A 16,757-nucleotide genomic window follows, 5' to 3' on the forward strand; every position below is an offset into this window, starting at 1 on the left:
GTAATGTTCATTACTTTATATAGTAATATCTCTAAGGATTTTCTTAAATGGAGTTGAAAATGACCAAAAAAATTCAGAAGTCAGCGAAGACAGTAACACTGACAGGCAGGCAGTCAACACAAGGAGTATGTTTTACTTCCATTAGCAGCTGAAATCCTGCAAAACATTCTTCCTGATGAACTTGAGGAAGAGGGATAGCAAGGATGTCATACAAATTTACTGCACAGGCTGTGACAGAGTTCTCTGTTCTTACAGAAAACCTTGCAGATTTTGAAAGGATAAATTAGATTTCTTAAAATTATTAATAAAAAGGAACTGAACATATTGGACCAAGTAGTTTGCACATCTCAAAACTCTGCCTCAGAAAGTAACATATTTTGGTTTTTTGCAGTCTGAGATTATGTGTGCAAGATTACATTTTCATAGGTTTGCCAAGTTACACATACACTGTTGAAGAAGCGCAACCAGCTCATGACACCTACATATCTCTAAGATATAACTAAGTAAAAAACAGGAGAACTCAGAGAGTCACATGCAGGTATCTGGTACAAGGTAAGAAAGTCAGATTCGTGAATGGAAGTATTTTAGAAAACGAGACATACCTAGAAACAAGGGAGAACTTCAAAAAAGCTTACAGGGAAATTATTTTGGTATGGAAAACATGGCACTAAAGAAACTTGACAGAGCTGCCCAGAGAAACTGGAAAGATTGATGTCATCTTGACCCATTTTACTCCCTCTAATTTTTTGCCTCAATTCCTTAAATTTCCACAAAAGCTTTTCAGGTTTCTGTCTTCTCCTGGTGGATCATGTCCTCAAGATAAAACCTGATTCACAACTGTAAATGTATTTAAATGATTTTTATATTATTTTGGTTTTGTTTAAAGAGGTCACAGTAATATTGCATAGGAATAAAAAAAAAAGCTTCCAAAAACATAAAATGTGGGTCACTAAAAAACTAGAAAATTAATAATACATGATCAAAATGTTTGCTCAAGCTCTTAAAAAAACCCTATGGTTCTGCCATGTGAAGATCACATATGCCACATTCTGTAATATTCACAGGGGGGAAAAAAAAAAGGACTACTACTACGTATTTTATAAGCACATCATTGGTTTTCCTTGTAACTGCTTCTTTGACAAAATAAAATTGATGTATTTTAACATCACGTAAGTCTGAAAGTATCAGAGTCTACCCCGCTTACAACATCAAATGGGTAAAGAGATGTCATATCTAGGAAGAAAGCATATGTTTTTCAGAGATATCATTTAATAGAAACAATCAATATTTGATGACAAAAATTACTTCAAATTTACTGAGGTGTCTGCCAAGGTCAGGACTTTCCTACAGACAACCTACTGAACTGGTCTTTCACTAACACACAGTGAGTATGGGTTCCTAATAGGAAGAGTTTGTAACTTACAGGCTCTCAAGAGTTTACCCATCTTGGCAGTAATTCTATCATCTTCTCAAGAACAAAGAAGAATCATCTTTGTCTAATATTCTACACAAATCCTCATCTATGAATGCCTGAAGGTCACATGTTGTAGACAATGATATAACATGGCTGCATGTTTCAAGATCTTCTGAACTAGTTTCCTGATGTCAAAAAAACCCAGACAACAAACCCTCAAAATCAATCCTCTGCAAATTAAAAAACCCAGTCATATACTAACTTGTTCCAAAATAAAAGGATAATGAGACCAATAAACATGACTCTCAAATGTGCTTTCTAGTCCTAGCAGTCTAGAAGTTGTTCAGAGGCCCTAAATGAAACTCTGCTAGTTACAATAGTAAAAGACAGTACATGTTCTTGAGGAGTTTGCAATCAGAACAAGTGAAACAAATGTTACTTCCACTTTAAAGACAGACAACCAGGAATTCTACTTTTTTTTTTTTTGTAATGAAAGGGCATTTCTTTTAGTACCAGGTATAAGAACTGTTCCTTAGCTAAACAATTACTTGAAATTTTTGACTCCTTTTTTCTTAAGTTGGTAACTGATCTCAAAAACCTGCAAAAATTCAGACAGCAGACTTTGGATTTTCCTAGTAAAATTCTTCATCTTTCTCCTACAAAGCCAAGACAATTACTTAAATACCTCATAAATTGATTTCACATGCTCCTTCCAGATTTGTTGTTTCCTTTTCACTTCCCATAATTTGAACAACTGAAGAGACTTAGCTGGAACCTGAGCTGAAGCAATATTCTTAGAAAAATCATCAGCAAAGTACCACTTACCAAAGAATACACAAGTCCTTCAGCAAATCACAAAAACCATCGGAAAGGACTTTACATTTGTTTCTCAATGGGCAAAACCTTTTAAACCTAGCATTGCTGATCTGGCAGATCAAAAAGTCTAAGGAAGATGCTAAAAGCCAAATGCTCTTTGTGAAAAACTTCACTCTGGTGAGGTCATGCCAAGTTTCACTTCTCCCATGATAAAAGTTCCTCTCAAGGAGAATCAAAAGACAGCATCTCTAGCAGAAGCATAAAGCAGGTGAATGTTGAAAAACAGTATACATCAAGACCAAGAAAAGATCTGAGAAACTAGAAATCTGAAGAAATACCTGCCTAAGAAGATGCCATGCAGTTGGGCCCGTGATGAAAGTATAGTAAGAATTTCAGAAGTGATGAGGTGGAAACTTCACTGGACATTTTATTTCAAAGGCAAAATAGTTGGTTTTAAAGAAAGCCAAGGAACGAAGATGGACTCAAAATGGTGTTGCATTCCATTCAAAGTTCTTTAAAGCCTTAAGCAAAACAGGCTGAAGAGAAAGGTGCCCTGTACAGAAAAAGATTCCACCTGCCCCACGTTCAAGGGCGTAGTAATCTCTTCCCGCTACATCAAGGTAAAGGGGAGAAAACTAACTTTGGTTTTTTTTCCTCCACCTATGTTAGGGAAGAGAATGCATCAAGTACATCTACTAAACCCAAGAAAAAAAACCTGTAAAACTTGAAGTTACTGAGTAGAGCTGCATTCACATTCCTTACACAGAAATTTAAGGAAGAATACGAGTATTTTTGCTGCTGTTGACAGTGACTGGCTAAGTAACTTGTCAGTCACTCATGAACAGCTATAACTTGCTAAGTGCTAAAGAACAAGGGTAGTCAAAGGAGTGAGTTACTAAATGCTATATTTTGACAAGAAGTTTCAACCTCTGACTGGGAGGTATTTGTAGTACCATTTGTGCAAGAAGATGCCAAATCCCATTTTGTAATCTGTAAGACACATTGTCTCAGCTAATATGGTCTTCCTGCTAGAAACTAAAGTGAAAGTTTCGGAACAGAAAATGTTTAAATGCTTAAAATTCCAGACAATGGCACCTGAAGGTGTCATGAAAACAAAATAGCAAATCATGGTAAAAAAACCCAATATAATATAACAAACAGGGATTTAAGAGACTAACACACAACACAATAGGACTAACAGCAATGATAAGTAGGAAGAGTAAGTGCTTCATTTGGTGATTCGATCAAGCAAAGAAAAAGGTTAAGGAAAACCAAAGCAATAAAGAAGAGAAGCAGCGTTCAGTAGATAAATAAAAACTACTTAAGAATCAAAATCAACGCTACATAATTTCATTCTTCTAGATCTGTGTCATATCTCTTAATATAAAAAACATGCTTTTATTACCTTTCTTTCGAAAGAGTGCATTTAGATAGTTTTCTGCTTGGCATTCAATCTTATCAGTGTTGGACTGGCCCTGAGATGACAGTTCCTCTGTAGGCGTTGACTGTGAAGAACCGATGACTGATGCACGATCCTAGAAGACATACGAAGATTGTAGCACCTTTCAGAAGCGAGTCTACTGGTAGTACTATATACAATTAAGTTATTGAGTGAAAAAAGAACCACTAAAAATATATTTACTACTAAGCCAAACCATCTCACTCCCTCTCATACCCAAACCATCTTGAGTCAAAATGCAGTATTAACCTATTTGCAAAATACAGTTCTCCGATTCTTACTTTCATACCAAAAATTGGGTATTGGGGAGACATGCTTGGTATCAAGTTCATACTTACACTGACTGTTTCTTTATGTAAATTACAAAAGGAACATTTCTCATCCATAGACCAGTCAGTTAGCTCTTCTGGCTCACAGTCTTAAAAGAAGAAAAAAAGCTAGATGTTTTAAACAAGTTAAAATGGATTTTGAGAACAAAATACACATCCTGCAACTCTCTTAAATAAATTCCATCATAATTTAATACGCATTTGTTAGTACAATGTAGTCAGTAGTATTCAATTGTTCAGATATTTCCAAAGTCTTGTCTGGCTCATATAGCTCAACTTTCAAATAGCAAAGGGCACCTTTCTTAAAAGGAAAGGTAAACTCACATATTTCAATTATTACTTGTCACAGTTAACGGAAGCATCTGAACACTGTAAATCTAGGTCTGAATTCCAGTCATCATTCCTTTTACAAAGGTGTGCAAACTCATAGCAAACTAAGCAAGGAATTAAGATACAGACTCCTCGCCATTTGAGCTACACGTGTTGTACTTCCAATACTTTATTTTATACCATCACTACAGGTAAACTAAAACCCTATACTCACTCCTAGAACTTGATTTATTTAGAAAACTTTAAAATAACTTTATATGGTTTATTAGAAGATGTACTTTGGTCTTGAACGAATATACAACTCAAACAGATTGCCTATATGAAGTCTAGTCTTCTACTGAATGGAGACACGCCACCTATTTTCCATAAACAAGTTATCAAGCTCCATTTCAAAAGTTACAAGCTCTCCAGCACATACTTTCTCTTCCCAAACCACCAATTGCTTTAAAGCTTTTCCCAAACCAACTGTGCTAACAGTTAAAATTAACCTTCCAATTTCTTGCTATTCCAGTTTGCTTTTGTGGCAACACTGTTCTTACACTTAAACAGTTATTGTTCATGGGTATTTAGCACCTTGATGTATTTACGGAGAATATAATTATCCCCCCTTTACACTTCATTTTGCTAGGCTAATCTAGGCCACTCAGTTCTCTAATGAGATCCAACTCCTTTCTGCACCATTCTCATTTGAACACCCGTTTCCTGAACTCAGGCAACCAAGGTCTCGAGATGATGCCCTTCTTTTACATTTACATCAGACTTCCTTAAAACGCAGACAGTACTTTTCCCACAGTATCCTAGTTGTGCAGGAGTCTATCACAGCTGCAGCGTTTTGGCAGGTGACTATGAACCTGATGAACTACAACACCAAGGTCTTTCTCCATCCCATTCATTTCCAGTTCATCTACTTGCAGCCTAAACAACTTTTTCCCCCACCTTATTTATTATCAAACATGTTTCCTCCTTTTCTCTGCACCACTAGGTTACAATCACAGCTCCGTTACGAAGGTTCTTGAGGTTATCTGCTTTCAATAACACACTGTGGTGGGTTGACCTCAGCTAGCTGCCAGCCCCCACCCAGCCTCTCTGTCACTCTCCCCTGCTCAACAGGGGAAGGGGAGAAAATAAGATGGAAAAACTTGTGGGTCAAAATAAAGACAGGGAGATCACTTACCAAGTACTCTCACAGGAAGCCAGACTCAACTTGGGGAAAACTTATTTAATTTACTGGCAATAGATTCGCATAATGAAAAAGGCAAAACTAAAAACACCTTACCACCCTTCTTCCCTGGTTTCAACTTCACTCCTTCATTCCTGACTTTTCTACCTCCTCACCCACCCCAAATGGCACAAGAAGGATGGGGAACAGGGGCTGTCCTCAGTTCATAACGGGTTCTCTCTGCTGTTCCTCCTCCTCACATTTTTCCCCTGCTCCAGCATTTGGGTCCTTCCCATGGGCTACAGGCCTTCATGAACTGCTTCAGCATGGGTCCTTCCCACAGCTGCAGTTCTCCATGAACTGCTCTAGCATGTGTCTTCCACATGGCACAGTCCTTCAGGACGGGACCGCTCCACAAGCCCGCAGTTCCTGCCAGAAAACCTGCTTCTGCGTGGGTTCTCCACGGGCTGTAGCTTTCTTCAGCGCATTTCCACCTGCTCCATTGTGGGGTCCTCCATAGACTGCAGTGCGGTTATCTGCTCCAACGTGGTTCCTCCATGGGCTTCAGATTTTACCTGCTTCACCACAGTCCTCTTCATGAGCTGCAGGAGAATTTCTCCCTCCAGTGCCTGGAGCACCATGGCTCCCCTCTTGCTTCTCTGACCTTGCTGTCTGCAGGGTTGTTTCCCACTCCTCCCCAAAAAACTGCTGAGCTTTTACTCTTTCTTAAATATATTAGCACAGAGGCACCATCAGAAATAAAATGAATCTGTAAGAAATGAAGTTCTTGAGCATAAACATAACCCAAGTAACTGTATTATTACTTAAATCTCGTTTACTCAGCTCTAAAATGCTAATTTAGGATGGAATCCTGCATTAACAATGTGTTATATGCTTCCAAGGATGGGTATCAGCAGTTTTGACAGGTAAGACAGCTGATGATCAAATACAGACATGGTATTTTCTTGATTGGACAGTAGAAAAAAAAAAAAAAAAAAAGAGTTATTTCTGGTGAATTAATCTAGCTGTCTCAGTCTGTTTGAGCTATTCCTTTAAGATATCCACAGATGAAAAAAACCCCCACACTATTATTTCATAACATGTTCATGTTTTCATAGTTTTCCTTGCAACCACAATAAATCTATTTGCGAATGTTGGGATTCTGCACGTAACTCCAAGACAGGTTTTATATTTTCAGAGAAATTCTTCTGCCTTGGAATCCCAAAGTTAAAAGTCTAACTACAGAGCAATCCCTGTGTGTCACCAAGAAAGCAAACCTTGAGAAACATCAGCTCTACATAACACTAAATTTATTCAAAGAAGTATAAACCATGTAGAACATAACATATTAAGTATGCCAGTGAGCTAAGCAAAACTGCCATCAGATAGCAGATATACAGCAGATAGATCAAATGCCAGGCATCCAACAGTCTCAGCTCGCCACCACAGGAAACATACTGAGACCAGTATTAGTTTTTAACTACAGACAGACAACTATGCCCTCAGAAAGACCAGAGGCACAGATGGCACTCTAAGCAGGACAAGCTTTCTCTTTGCTGCATTCAATTTAGGATTGTGATCATCTCCCCTCCCCATTTTATCTTGCTTGGGGTCAGCTGATGAAAGATATGCTGACAACCTACATCACCAGCCAGCCCATGAGAAAGAATTAAGACTGTGCAAAGAGCATTTTAATACAAAGCATGGTACAGATTATTACTTGAAACCAAAGTCATTTATTTAGTACAAAGCTGTTAAACCTACTTCCATTTTTTAAGAATAAAATGGTGAATTTTGTCAAAACTACCTTTTTTCATTTCTTAAGCCATTCAAATCTTTTGTTTCCCCAAACCATTTTTCCCAGAGTCATGCCGAATTAAGCAAATGAATACAGACATCTGTAGTACTGAACACTCTTAAAATGTGAAATAATTGCCTAGTAAATCTAAGAGATAGCTTAAAAAAAATCAACCCTTACTTTCCAGTATTTTCTGCATTATTATGATGTCCTAATAAGTTTTCCAGCTATTTGTCACAATTTTGAACAAATAATCCCCTTCCATTTTATATGGCACCACTGTTTCCTATTTAAGTACATTAGAATATGTGTTTATCATGTTCCTTCATTTCTTTAAAATTTCATAAAAACTTGAATGACATCAGAGATTTGTGTTTCTAATATAATTTTTCACCCAATTACTTTAAATATGAATAAATATTCCAAAACAATCTAAGGAAAAATAGAAAACACCCTGAAGTAAACCTTTCATCCTGTATAAAGAGGGCTTTTTTGCTGGCAGAGAAAGAATAAGAGAGCTGCTTTTCTCTCAAAAGTCACTGTTTTTCCTCTGTCCATGAGAGAACAGAACCACAGTGCATAATCCCCCCCCAAAAATACACACATGCCAGATATTAGAGGAAAAGTTTTCTAACAGCTTAGCTAAATATCCGTAAGAAGAATGTAAAGAACAACAATTTAAATGTGAATCTCCTTAGCTGAAAATGGGTATAAGCAAAGGATTAGAAAGCCCTAAGGATTCAATGACACAAGAAGCCTCCAGCTCATTCAGAGCATGATCAGGGTCAGATGCCAAGATACAGAACTTGACACCTCTGCAACCTTTGCTGCACTATCAAAGCAGTCAGGAAAGCAAAGTGGTGCTGAATAACAGAAGTGATGGGGAACCATTTAAACAAGCCCAAGCTTAAGTCCATCATTTAAGAATTTCAAGATAAAGGAAAAAATCTTGCCATCTTCAGGTAACTGTTGTTATGGGTGGCTATTGCAAGTTAATTAGTTTGGCTTCTCAGCATGATCATTTCTGATGTTTACACGACATTTTCTTTGAAAGATAAAAAACCTAGTAAAACTGAGGTGTACCTTTTACCATTTAAATTTGTTAGTACAATTCATTATTCTCTCAAGCAACTTTGAGAGAATACAATACAATAATTTAATCAATGTATCAAATACTATTTCAAAACAGAAATAAGGAGGAAATGTATCAATTGACACACTCATGTTACATTTTATGCCCATTAGTAATTTTTTTCTATGTTACAAACAATACATTAAACCAACAATGTAAGAGAAAAAAATGCTATTGTAGCTAAACCACATGTATTTCAGCTGATTCTCACACATTTCTGGATAAAAAAGCCATATAATTTCTCGAGGTTTGTTCAAAGAAATACACGCTCTTACTAACGAGGCATAATGCTGCATGTTGACAGTACTGGTTCAGTGGTTATGATGAGAAAAAGGGACACCTTACAAATGGAGTGATTTAATTCAGACATATTGCTAAGAGTTCTACCAACCATATATTTTGTTAACTGAGGCAGATTATTTACTTTGCATCTTAGTTTCATTAGCTGTAAAGTGAAAAGTAGCGCTTAAATTATGTCATTGGAAAGATTTATAACAAATTTTACTCAAGTTCTGTTAATCATTATAATGTAATTCAGACTTAAATTAAAAATAGCTTTGCATCCTATAAGGTCTACCTGTACTATTGTACGAATCATGGCAAATTTAAACAGTGTTAAGTTACAGATACTATATCTATAAAAATGAACCAAAAATAGTAAGGTAAGTTGGGCATCCCAACCTAACTCTCCTTCATTTCTTCTGCAGTTGCTCCAGAAGTAATTTACACAGATGTGTCAAACACGGAAACAGGCTTTAGCCAGTGAAAAATTCAGGCACACAACTGACAGATATGCTTGCAAATTGGAAAAAAAAATAGGTTTAAAACTTTACATTTCAGATAAACATGAATTTAATTTGCAGGAAAAAGTCACTGGGGCATCAAATATCAAAGGTCCTCTGCAAGCAATGGAAATAGCAGATCTTAAATAGGTTACAAGAAATCTTCAACTGCATGAGGCAAATAAGCTCAAACTTTTCTCATAAGACAGCTCAGATATATACATGCAGGAACTCTAAAGGAGCAATATAACACCTTACTGTGAACTATCAGGCTCCTTTAACTGTAATACATATTCAGGTCGTTAGCTCAGTACTCTCTGCTTTCTTACACCAAACAAGTGTCCTGTATTTTCTTTCAAAAAGTAAACCCTTTGATACAAAAGAATAATAAAGCATTAATCGCTCATCACTGTAAAGCCCAATACATAGCAATCCATTAAATTACAACCAGAAAATAAAAAGATAGTGTACGCTATTATAACAATGCCCCGCTCCCTTTCCAAAGCAGTAATGTGTGCGTTTATCACAGACGATGGGAGTACTACTCATGAAAATAAGCTTGAACCCAAATTTACACATTTCCTAAATGTTTTTAAGTCTTACTAATGGCATGCTTAGCTTTGTAAGTGGCAAAAAAATATTCTTAAAACATCAATAAAGTACTATTTTAAGTTCTCCCCCCTTCCCTTGAAAATACTGTGTTATGCATGTGATACAGGCCAAGGAACTTGCATGATTATTAAGAAGACAAAGCCATAACCAAGTTAAAGCAATCATTCCAAACCTATTCCAAGCAAACAGAGAGAGCATATGCCTCATGTACTAGCAGTATATAAGTTACATGCTTTACAAATTATACTATCGGACAATAAATAGTAAAGAAATGAAACATTTTGCAGGTTCAATAACAGAAAGAACATTTTTTAAGGCCATAAAAATGAACTTGATAGGACACTTTAAGTACTTCAAAGCATTTTAGTGCTTGATTTTCCTCCTTTGCTTTTTTTAAAGACATATACATAATTTCTTACTTAACTAACTAAAGACTCAGTAGTTACTGACAGCTATACCAGCAAAATCAAACCCATTTGGAATAAGGCTAGGTCTTATAAGGGTAATGGAAAAAAAAAAATAATTATATATGTATATATGTACATGCACATTTCAATAGATATCAATATGCTTGTTATATATACACTTATATATAAACATATAAAAAGAAAAGGCTTAATTTTTATATATATAAAGATGTAAAAAAAAAAAAAGCAGCTTAAATTTTCTTGATCACTACAAGAAAACCAAACTAGCAATTATTACCTTCCTTTTCCCAATTAATGTCGATAGGAAGCCGAGCAACTTGTCTTCCCTTTCTAAAAGATGTCCAAAAATTAAGTGGGAGATGCAGTATTGCAGAAAATTAAATCTTTCTCATGAGAGCTTCCCAGGAAAGCCTAGCTAATCCAAAATTTCCCTGTACAGCAACAAAACCTAGGTACCATTTTACCTAGAGTTTTGCCTATACACGGTATTGACGAGAACATGATAAAATAAACACGAGAAAGAAAAACAATTATTTACTTTTTAGAGTTCAAGATATACTTTAAACTGCCTTTAGCTAAAAGAAAAACTAGTAAATTAAGGTCATTGCACTAAGAGCTGGCTCATTTACCTTCAAATAAACTGAGGTCTCTTCGTAGCCTTGGTCCATAAAGCCCTTCTAAAATACTTTCAAAACCTGGAGACAAAAGAAACATTTAAAACAGTAAATCAAAAGTTTCTTAAAAGAAAGCAAATTGGAGAACTCTGGCAACAAGTGTTGTCAAATTCTGAGAGCAATTCCAAAAATTGTTACATTTATCACACAAATATTTACTCCCTCCGCTATAGTACTACTCAACAGACTTAGAAGATAAAAATAAAACAAGGCAACTGCCATCTGCACACAATCAGCCTATTAAGCCATGCCCCAACAACCTCATTAGACTTAAAATAACTACCACAGAATCTTAAAGGTGGGAGGATTAGCCTCATAGCTCTACACAAGTGAAATAGTCTCTCTTACACTGAGAATTAGAATCACTATGGAGGGGAAGAAAAGAAAAGAAAATAGAAGGAAGCCTTCAAAATCAGAAATTTCTTATTTATGAGCACGTGAAATTACATCATCTGAGTAGGCTAGTATTTCTACAAATATAAAGAAGAAAGCTTATTTTGCTTCTGATATCATAACAGTTCTCTCTAGTCCTCCATATCTGTACAAAAACGTTTTAAAACAACTGAGGATTAGGTAAATCCAATTATTTTCCAGATTTACCAGCTAGTCTGTTTACATTTTTGGTAAAATCACATACTGTAACAAGGAAGAAGAGATACAGAGCAAACCAAATTATTAGAGAAACCAAACCCCCCAAAACCCCAAACAAAAAACAGAAGAGGAGATTCGTGACAACTGGTAAAATATGGTGAGAATTTACATCCTCATCAATATAACAGAAGTTATAGGAACAGTTTCCAAGTGCCCCCTCTTTTCTGCTTCCAAATAATAAGCTTATTTTCAACTAAGAGGATAATTCAAAGCAGCATTTGAAGGTTCTCATTCTTCATACTCGAGGCCTGTCTGTATTAAAGATGTAGCTATTTTACAGAACTTCGCAAGACTACTTTATCATCATGCCATGTGAAAGATACCAATATCTTCAGGAAACAACTGTCATCAACAAGGAATGTTTAGAATCAAAGTTTGCTCATCAGCTGTGGTGCCCTTTAAGACAATACAACACAATGCTCTCAAAAAATGATATTTACTTTTTGGTTTAGATTGTACACTAGTATAAGGAAGTATAAATATGTATCATATCTTAAGTAACATGTTAAATATATATTGAAAACCTAACGTAGACAAGAGGAGCTATCTTAACACACGGGAGCTCTTCAGCTTGGTCACATTTTGCTAAAATTTACCTTTCAATTTTGTATTATTTTATAGTTTTAACATATGAATTATATTTATATTACTAAATGCAATTGATTATAATTATTCTTGGTATAATTCTATGTTCTGAGCTATAAATGCATCTATATCTAATTTATTTTTCCACATTTCTGTACAATAAATATAGTCCTATATGAGAACACAAACTCAGGGACAAAACTACTGTCCTCTCACAAATACACATACTTTTTAAACACAGTCTACAAAAACTAGAAAGCAAAAATCCAGGGCCCAAGCACCCAGTAAAGTTACCTTAAAACATTAGCCACCGACTCTTAGATTCAATGTAATACAAATTCACACCAAATTAGCATTGCACAAACTCCCAGTTCTTCTGGCTTCAAAGGATTACGGACAAAAAAACCAAGAGAGATGGAGAAGTCTGAAGTTGAGACAGCAATTCCCCAAACACAGCAGTCTGGAAATACAAAACTCACTATCCATATTATTATGATCACTAATGTTATAAACAAGCCACTTCAGCTCAGCAGCTAGCCAATACATGTGTTCCTGCAAGTTATTGTCACCGGGCAAAGACACGAATGGAATGAAGTATCTCTTGGAGACAGCTGTACTTATTCCAGAAGGACAAACACTTATCTCCCATTTCTTAGCACTTCGTAAATCCAAACCCTCCTTGTTTTTCAGACACCTACCTCCCCTCAGGGTGTAGAGGGTGTTATTTGTTTCTGCCTTTACTTTTGTGCTTATACATATCTGCTTGCCTTACTGCCTGCTCCTGCCTATGCAAAAGCATCAGCACAAGAGACCCAGCTCTGTGAAACACTGCTTTGTTAAGAACGCAATTTCCAAACAGATTTTCATACAGCTTGTATTAAAGATGGCAATTAGCATATTGTGGGGTTTTTCTCCCTGAACACACCAACCCACTTCTCTGCTAGTCCTCCAAACTCAGTTCCATCCCACCCATTCAAAGTGACACTTCTCTTACAAGTCCTCCCACAACATCCCCATGGAGCCACAATTTAGACTTACTCAATGTGACCATTTCCTTCCTCACCTTTGGATACTGGACTCTGTCTTTCAAAAGAAGGTTTACTTTTACAACCTAGCAACATAGAGAGAATATCTTTCCAGCCCTTATTCTAAAGTCTTCCCAGGAAAGATGTGTACTACCTCCACTTTGTGCAGTTTTCTACAGAGTTCTTCTGCTCCTTTTCAGCATGATTGATACAATTTTAATTTACCGTAAACAGGAAGATACACTTTAGTTTTTATTACAGCTAGCGACGAATATGTGCTGGCCCTGTTTCATAGAATATAACCACCTGAACCCAAGTATTTCAATAAACCTTTGTTTTACTTAATGAGATAGTATACATAAACTAGTAGTCGTAGTAGTTTTGGAATTCTTCAGAACCTGAAGAGCCTACAGACACCAGTCAGAAATATACTTTGCTTATACCTCTTGTGATTCACCAGTTAAAAAAAAATCTGCTCTAAATTAATTTTACAGAATTTTTCATGTCTCTTGGTGGCTGGTTACCTCCTTGATTCCAAACTACCTTTCAGAACTACTCCAGCAGCCTTCAAAAGCAGAAATTTAAGATACAGCTAGTCTCTTAACCCAGTTAAAAGCTTCCAGTCTGCTTTCCTGAACAAAGCTGGGAACAGTTCTTTTCCCCACATCAACTCTCCCCACCCCCACAACCATCCTTTACCAAATCTATTGCTATCCTCACTTTGGGCAGGATAAGGACTCCCAGGAGAGGGGAGGCTGGAAGCTGTGACATCCAGCAAAAAGAAGGGGGCTCTCTTTTTCCATCGGTAGCTATTCCAGTGCAGCCTAGGAAAGTGGTGAGGAGGAACAAGTTCTGGTAGGTTTGGTATCTAAGCCTGATTCATGGGTCACAGCAATGTCACTAAAAGGAAGCAATGGATGACAGCAATTGCAGACTCCCAAGGAGATGAAGGCTTCTGCACAGCAGCCAGACTGGCTGTCTTAAAAGCTCTGCTGCTTGCCTATGACTCCAGATCTGGGATGTTGCAGAGATACTCTGATGACTCATCTGGCCATTGCAATATTATCATTTGTTGTCCATCTACATGGCCACGATGATACCACCAAAGGAGATGTCAGCAGATCAACACCAACTACAGGAGTTCAGGGAGCATGGTGAATGACACCAGAGCCCAGGTGTTGATCCAGGTGAAAGGCTTTGACAGGAGCAAACACATTCTGTGGATCAACACCTGACTACGTAGCTTCGGGCAGGACTTCAGCTCTTAAGACATTAAGATCCTCTGAGAAACAAAGAGTGCTTGAGAGAGACAGGATCTATTTGATAATGCAAATCATCACTGCCAACAGGTTTGCCTCATGAGGAGGGCTTCAAACTAGGTTTGCCAGGGAAGTGGAGACCGAAGCCTAGAAAGTGGGAGAAAGGCACAGGACAACACAACAGTGAGGATCTCACAGTCACCCTGGAAAAGTGCCACAAGCAGGGACACACATGAAGTATCTCTACAGGAATGCATTCAGCGCAGGAAGCAAGCACAACGGATTAGAAACCAGAGAACATAATCTCACTGGGAGTATGTGGTTTGGTGAGATCGTTCACACAACTGGAGAACCGCTTTTAAGAAAGCAGAAGTGAGAAAGTTGAGGGACAGTGCTTATGCTTTATGCAAAGAACTTTAATAAACGGAGCTTTAGTGTGGAATGGGCTACAGGTCAGCTGAAAATACAAGGGTCAAGATTCAACCAAGGAAAATCATAGTGAACATCTGTTACAGACTGCCCCATCAAGGGTAAATACATGAAACCTTAAAAAAAAAAAAAAAGCTGCACAATCACAGGCCTTAACTCTCATGAAAAATATCAGTTACCCTGATGTGTGATGGAAATACAACATGATAGCACACAAGCAACCCAGATGTTTTCTGTGGTGCTTGGAGGACAAACCTGATTGAGGTGGTGGACAAACTCAATAGCAGAGGCACTCTGCTAGACCTACTACTCATTACTAAACACAAACTGATTGGTGACGTGACAGTTAACAGTGGTCTTGGCCACAGCAGCCATGAGATGGAATCTGAGATCCCAAGGGAAGTGAGGAACTTGAGTAGCTGAATAGTGGCCCTGGACTTAGCAGTCACTGATTTAACAGGGGGATGTGCAATGAAGCTAGGACTGCAGTACTACTGTCTTGTCTAAACCAGAGAAGTCTGGAATGGGCAAAGGCCTATGGCAAGGTTTTTAGAAAGAGTTAGCAGGATAGCTCAAAGTCAAAGAGATTCGAAAGGTAAGAGCAGTTACTACTACTGAGCAATCCGGAAAGCATTACTTTGTGAATTGTTGCCAGTATGTTATTTACGTGTCCCTACAAGTTCACTCAGATTTAAAAGAGTATTAAAACCAGATTATTAAATCCAAAGCAAGTCTTTAGACTGCCTTCGCAACTATTAAGTAAGGTATTCTTAAAGAGAAACCACCCTTCAAGTGCTCATAGAACTTTATGATTTAACTTTTCTGTAACATTTTATCACTGTGAGCTACTTAGTGTCTGTCATATCTTAAAAGTCTGCCTCCATTAGAAAGCAGGAGGCAACATATTGAGCTGGGACATATGGAGCTGGGACTGTTTAGTATGAGGAAGAGGAGGCTGAGGGGAGACCTCATCACTCTCTACAACTACTTGGAAGAACACTGTAGAGAGGCTGGTGCTGGTCTCTTCGCACAGGTAACTAATGACAGAACGAGAGGGAATGGCTTCAAGCTCCAACAGGGTAGGTTTAGACTGAACATTAGGAAAGAATTTTTCACAGAAAGAGTGGTCGGGCATTGGAATAGGCTGCCCAGGGAGGTGGTTGAGTCACCATCCCTGGATGTGTTTAAGAGACATTTAGATGTGGTGTTGGGGGATATGATATAGGGGAGAACTTTGTAGTGTAGGGTAGATGGTTGGACTCGATGATCCCAAGGGTCTCTTCCAACCTGGATGATTCTATGATTCTATGATATTGCCAAATTGTTGGCAATATGTTGCCAATTATCAGCAGTACAGGCTGTAAAATTCTTTGTTATGAGTAAAACAGAATAATGATTAAATGGATACATTCCATGGAAGCTTCCCAGGTTGGGCACCTTATACAGACTGACAGACATATTCAAGGAAGACACGAGGACTCTTCCTCACTGCACGACCAAATACAGCCATTTTTCATCTGCTCTTTAGCAATGGTGTGGCTATGTACTAGGAAGGCCTCTTCCATCCAGAAACTAGTGAATAGCTAAGCTGTACCTGTCGCTGTGGAAGCTCTCTAGAGAGTAAATTCTATGCTGTACTGAGTCTAGAGAAAATCACAAGATGCAGACTTAGAATTTTTATTACGCAGTTGGCCTAGGCTAACTTCAGACAGACATAACTGAACAATTGTACAAGTTAAGGTCAAACCGGTTTAGTTATAGATTGGCTATTGTTTTTCAAAAAGCTGTATCTCCATAATATTTCTAAGCGGAAATAGTTATTTCAGCCTCACAATTGATCTCGATTCAACACCTTCTTAAACTGCCCGTCCTCCA

General features: G+C 37.5%; 1 protein-coding gene across 5 annotated transcripts in view; it reads right to left on the reverse strand.

Annotated features, from left to right (window-relative positions):
* Positions 1 to 16,757, reverse strand: part of LCORL (ligand dependent nuclear receptor corepressor like) — an 87,363-nt gene that overhangs the window by 47,129 nt on the left and 23,477 nt on the right. For all 5 annotated transcript variants that reach the window (XM_074147394.1, XM_074147391.1, XM_074147390.1 and 2 more), the window contains exons 2-4: positions 10,889 to 10,954; positions 4,028 to 4,107; positions 3,636 to 3,765 (exon numbers count right to left, since the gene is read on the reverse strand). In XM_074147394.1, the coding sequence (XP_074003495.1) occupies positions 3,636 to 3,765; positions 4,028 to 4,107; positions 10,889 to 10,954 (276 nt within the window). The remainder of the gene's footprint in view (positions 1 to 3,635; positions 3,766 to 4,027; positions 4,108 to 10,888; positions 10,955 to 16,757) is intronic.

The sequence above is a fragment of the Numenius arquata genome, chromosome 5 (assembly GCF_964106895.1).
Source record: "Numenius arquata chromosome 5, bNumArq3.hap1.1, whole genome shotgun sequence".
NCBI classification, from domain to species: Eukaryota; Metazoa; Chordata; class Aves; order Charadriiformes; family Scolopacidae; genus Numenius; species Numenius arquata.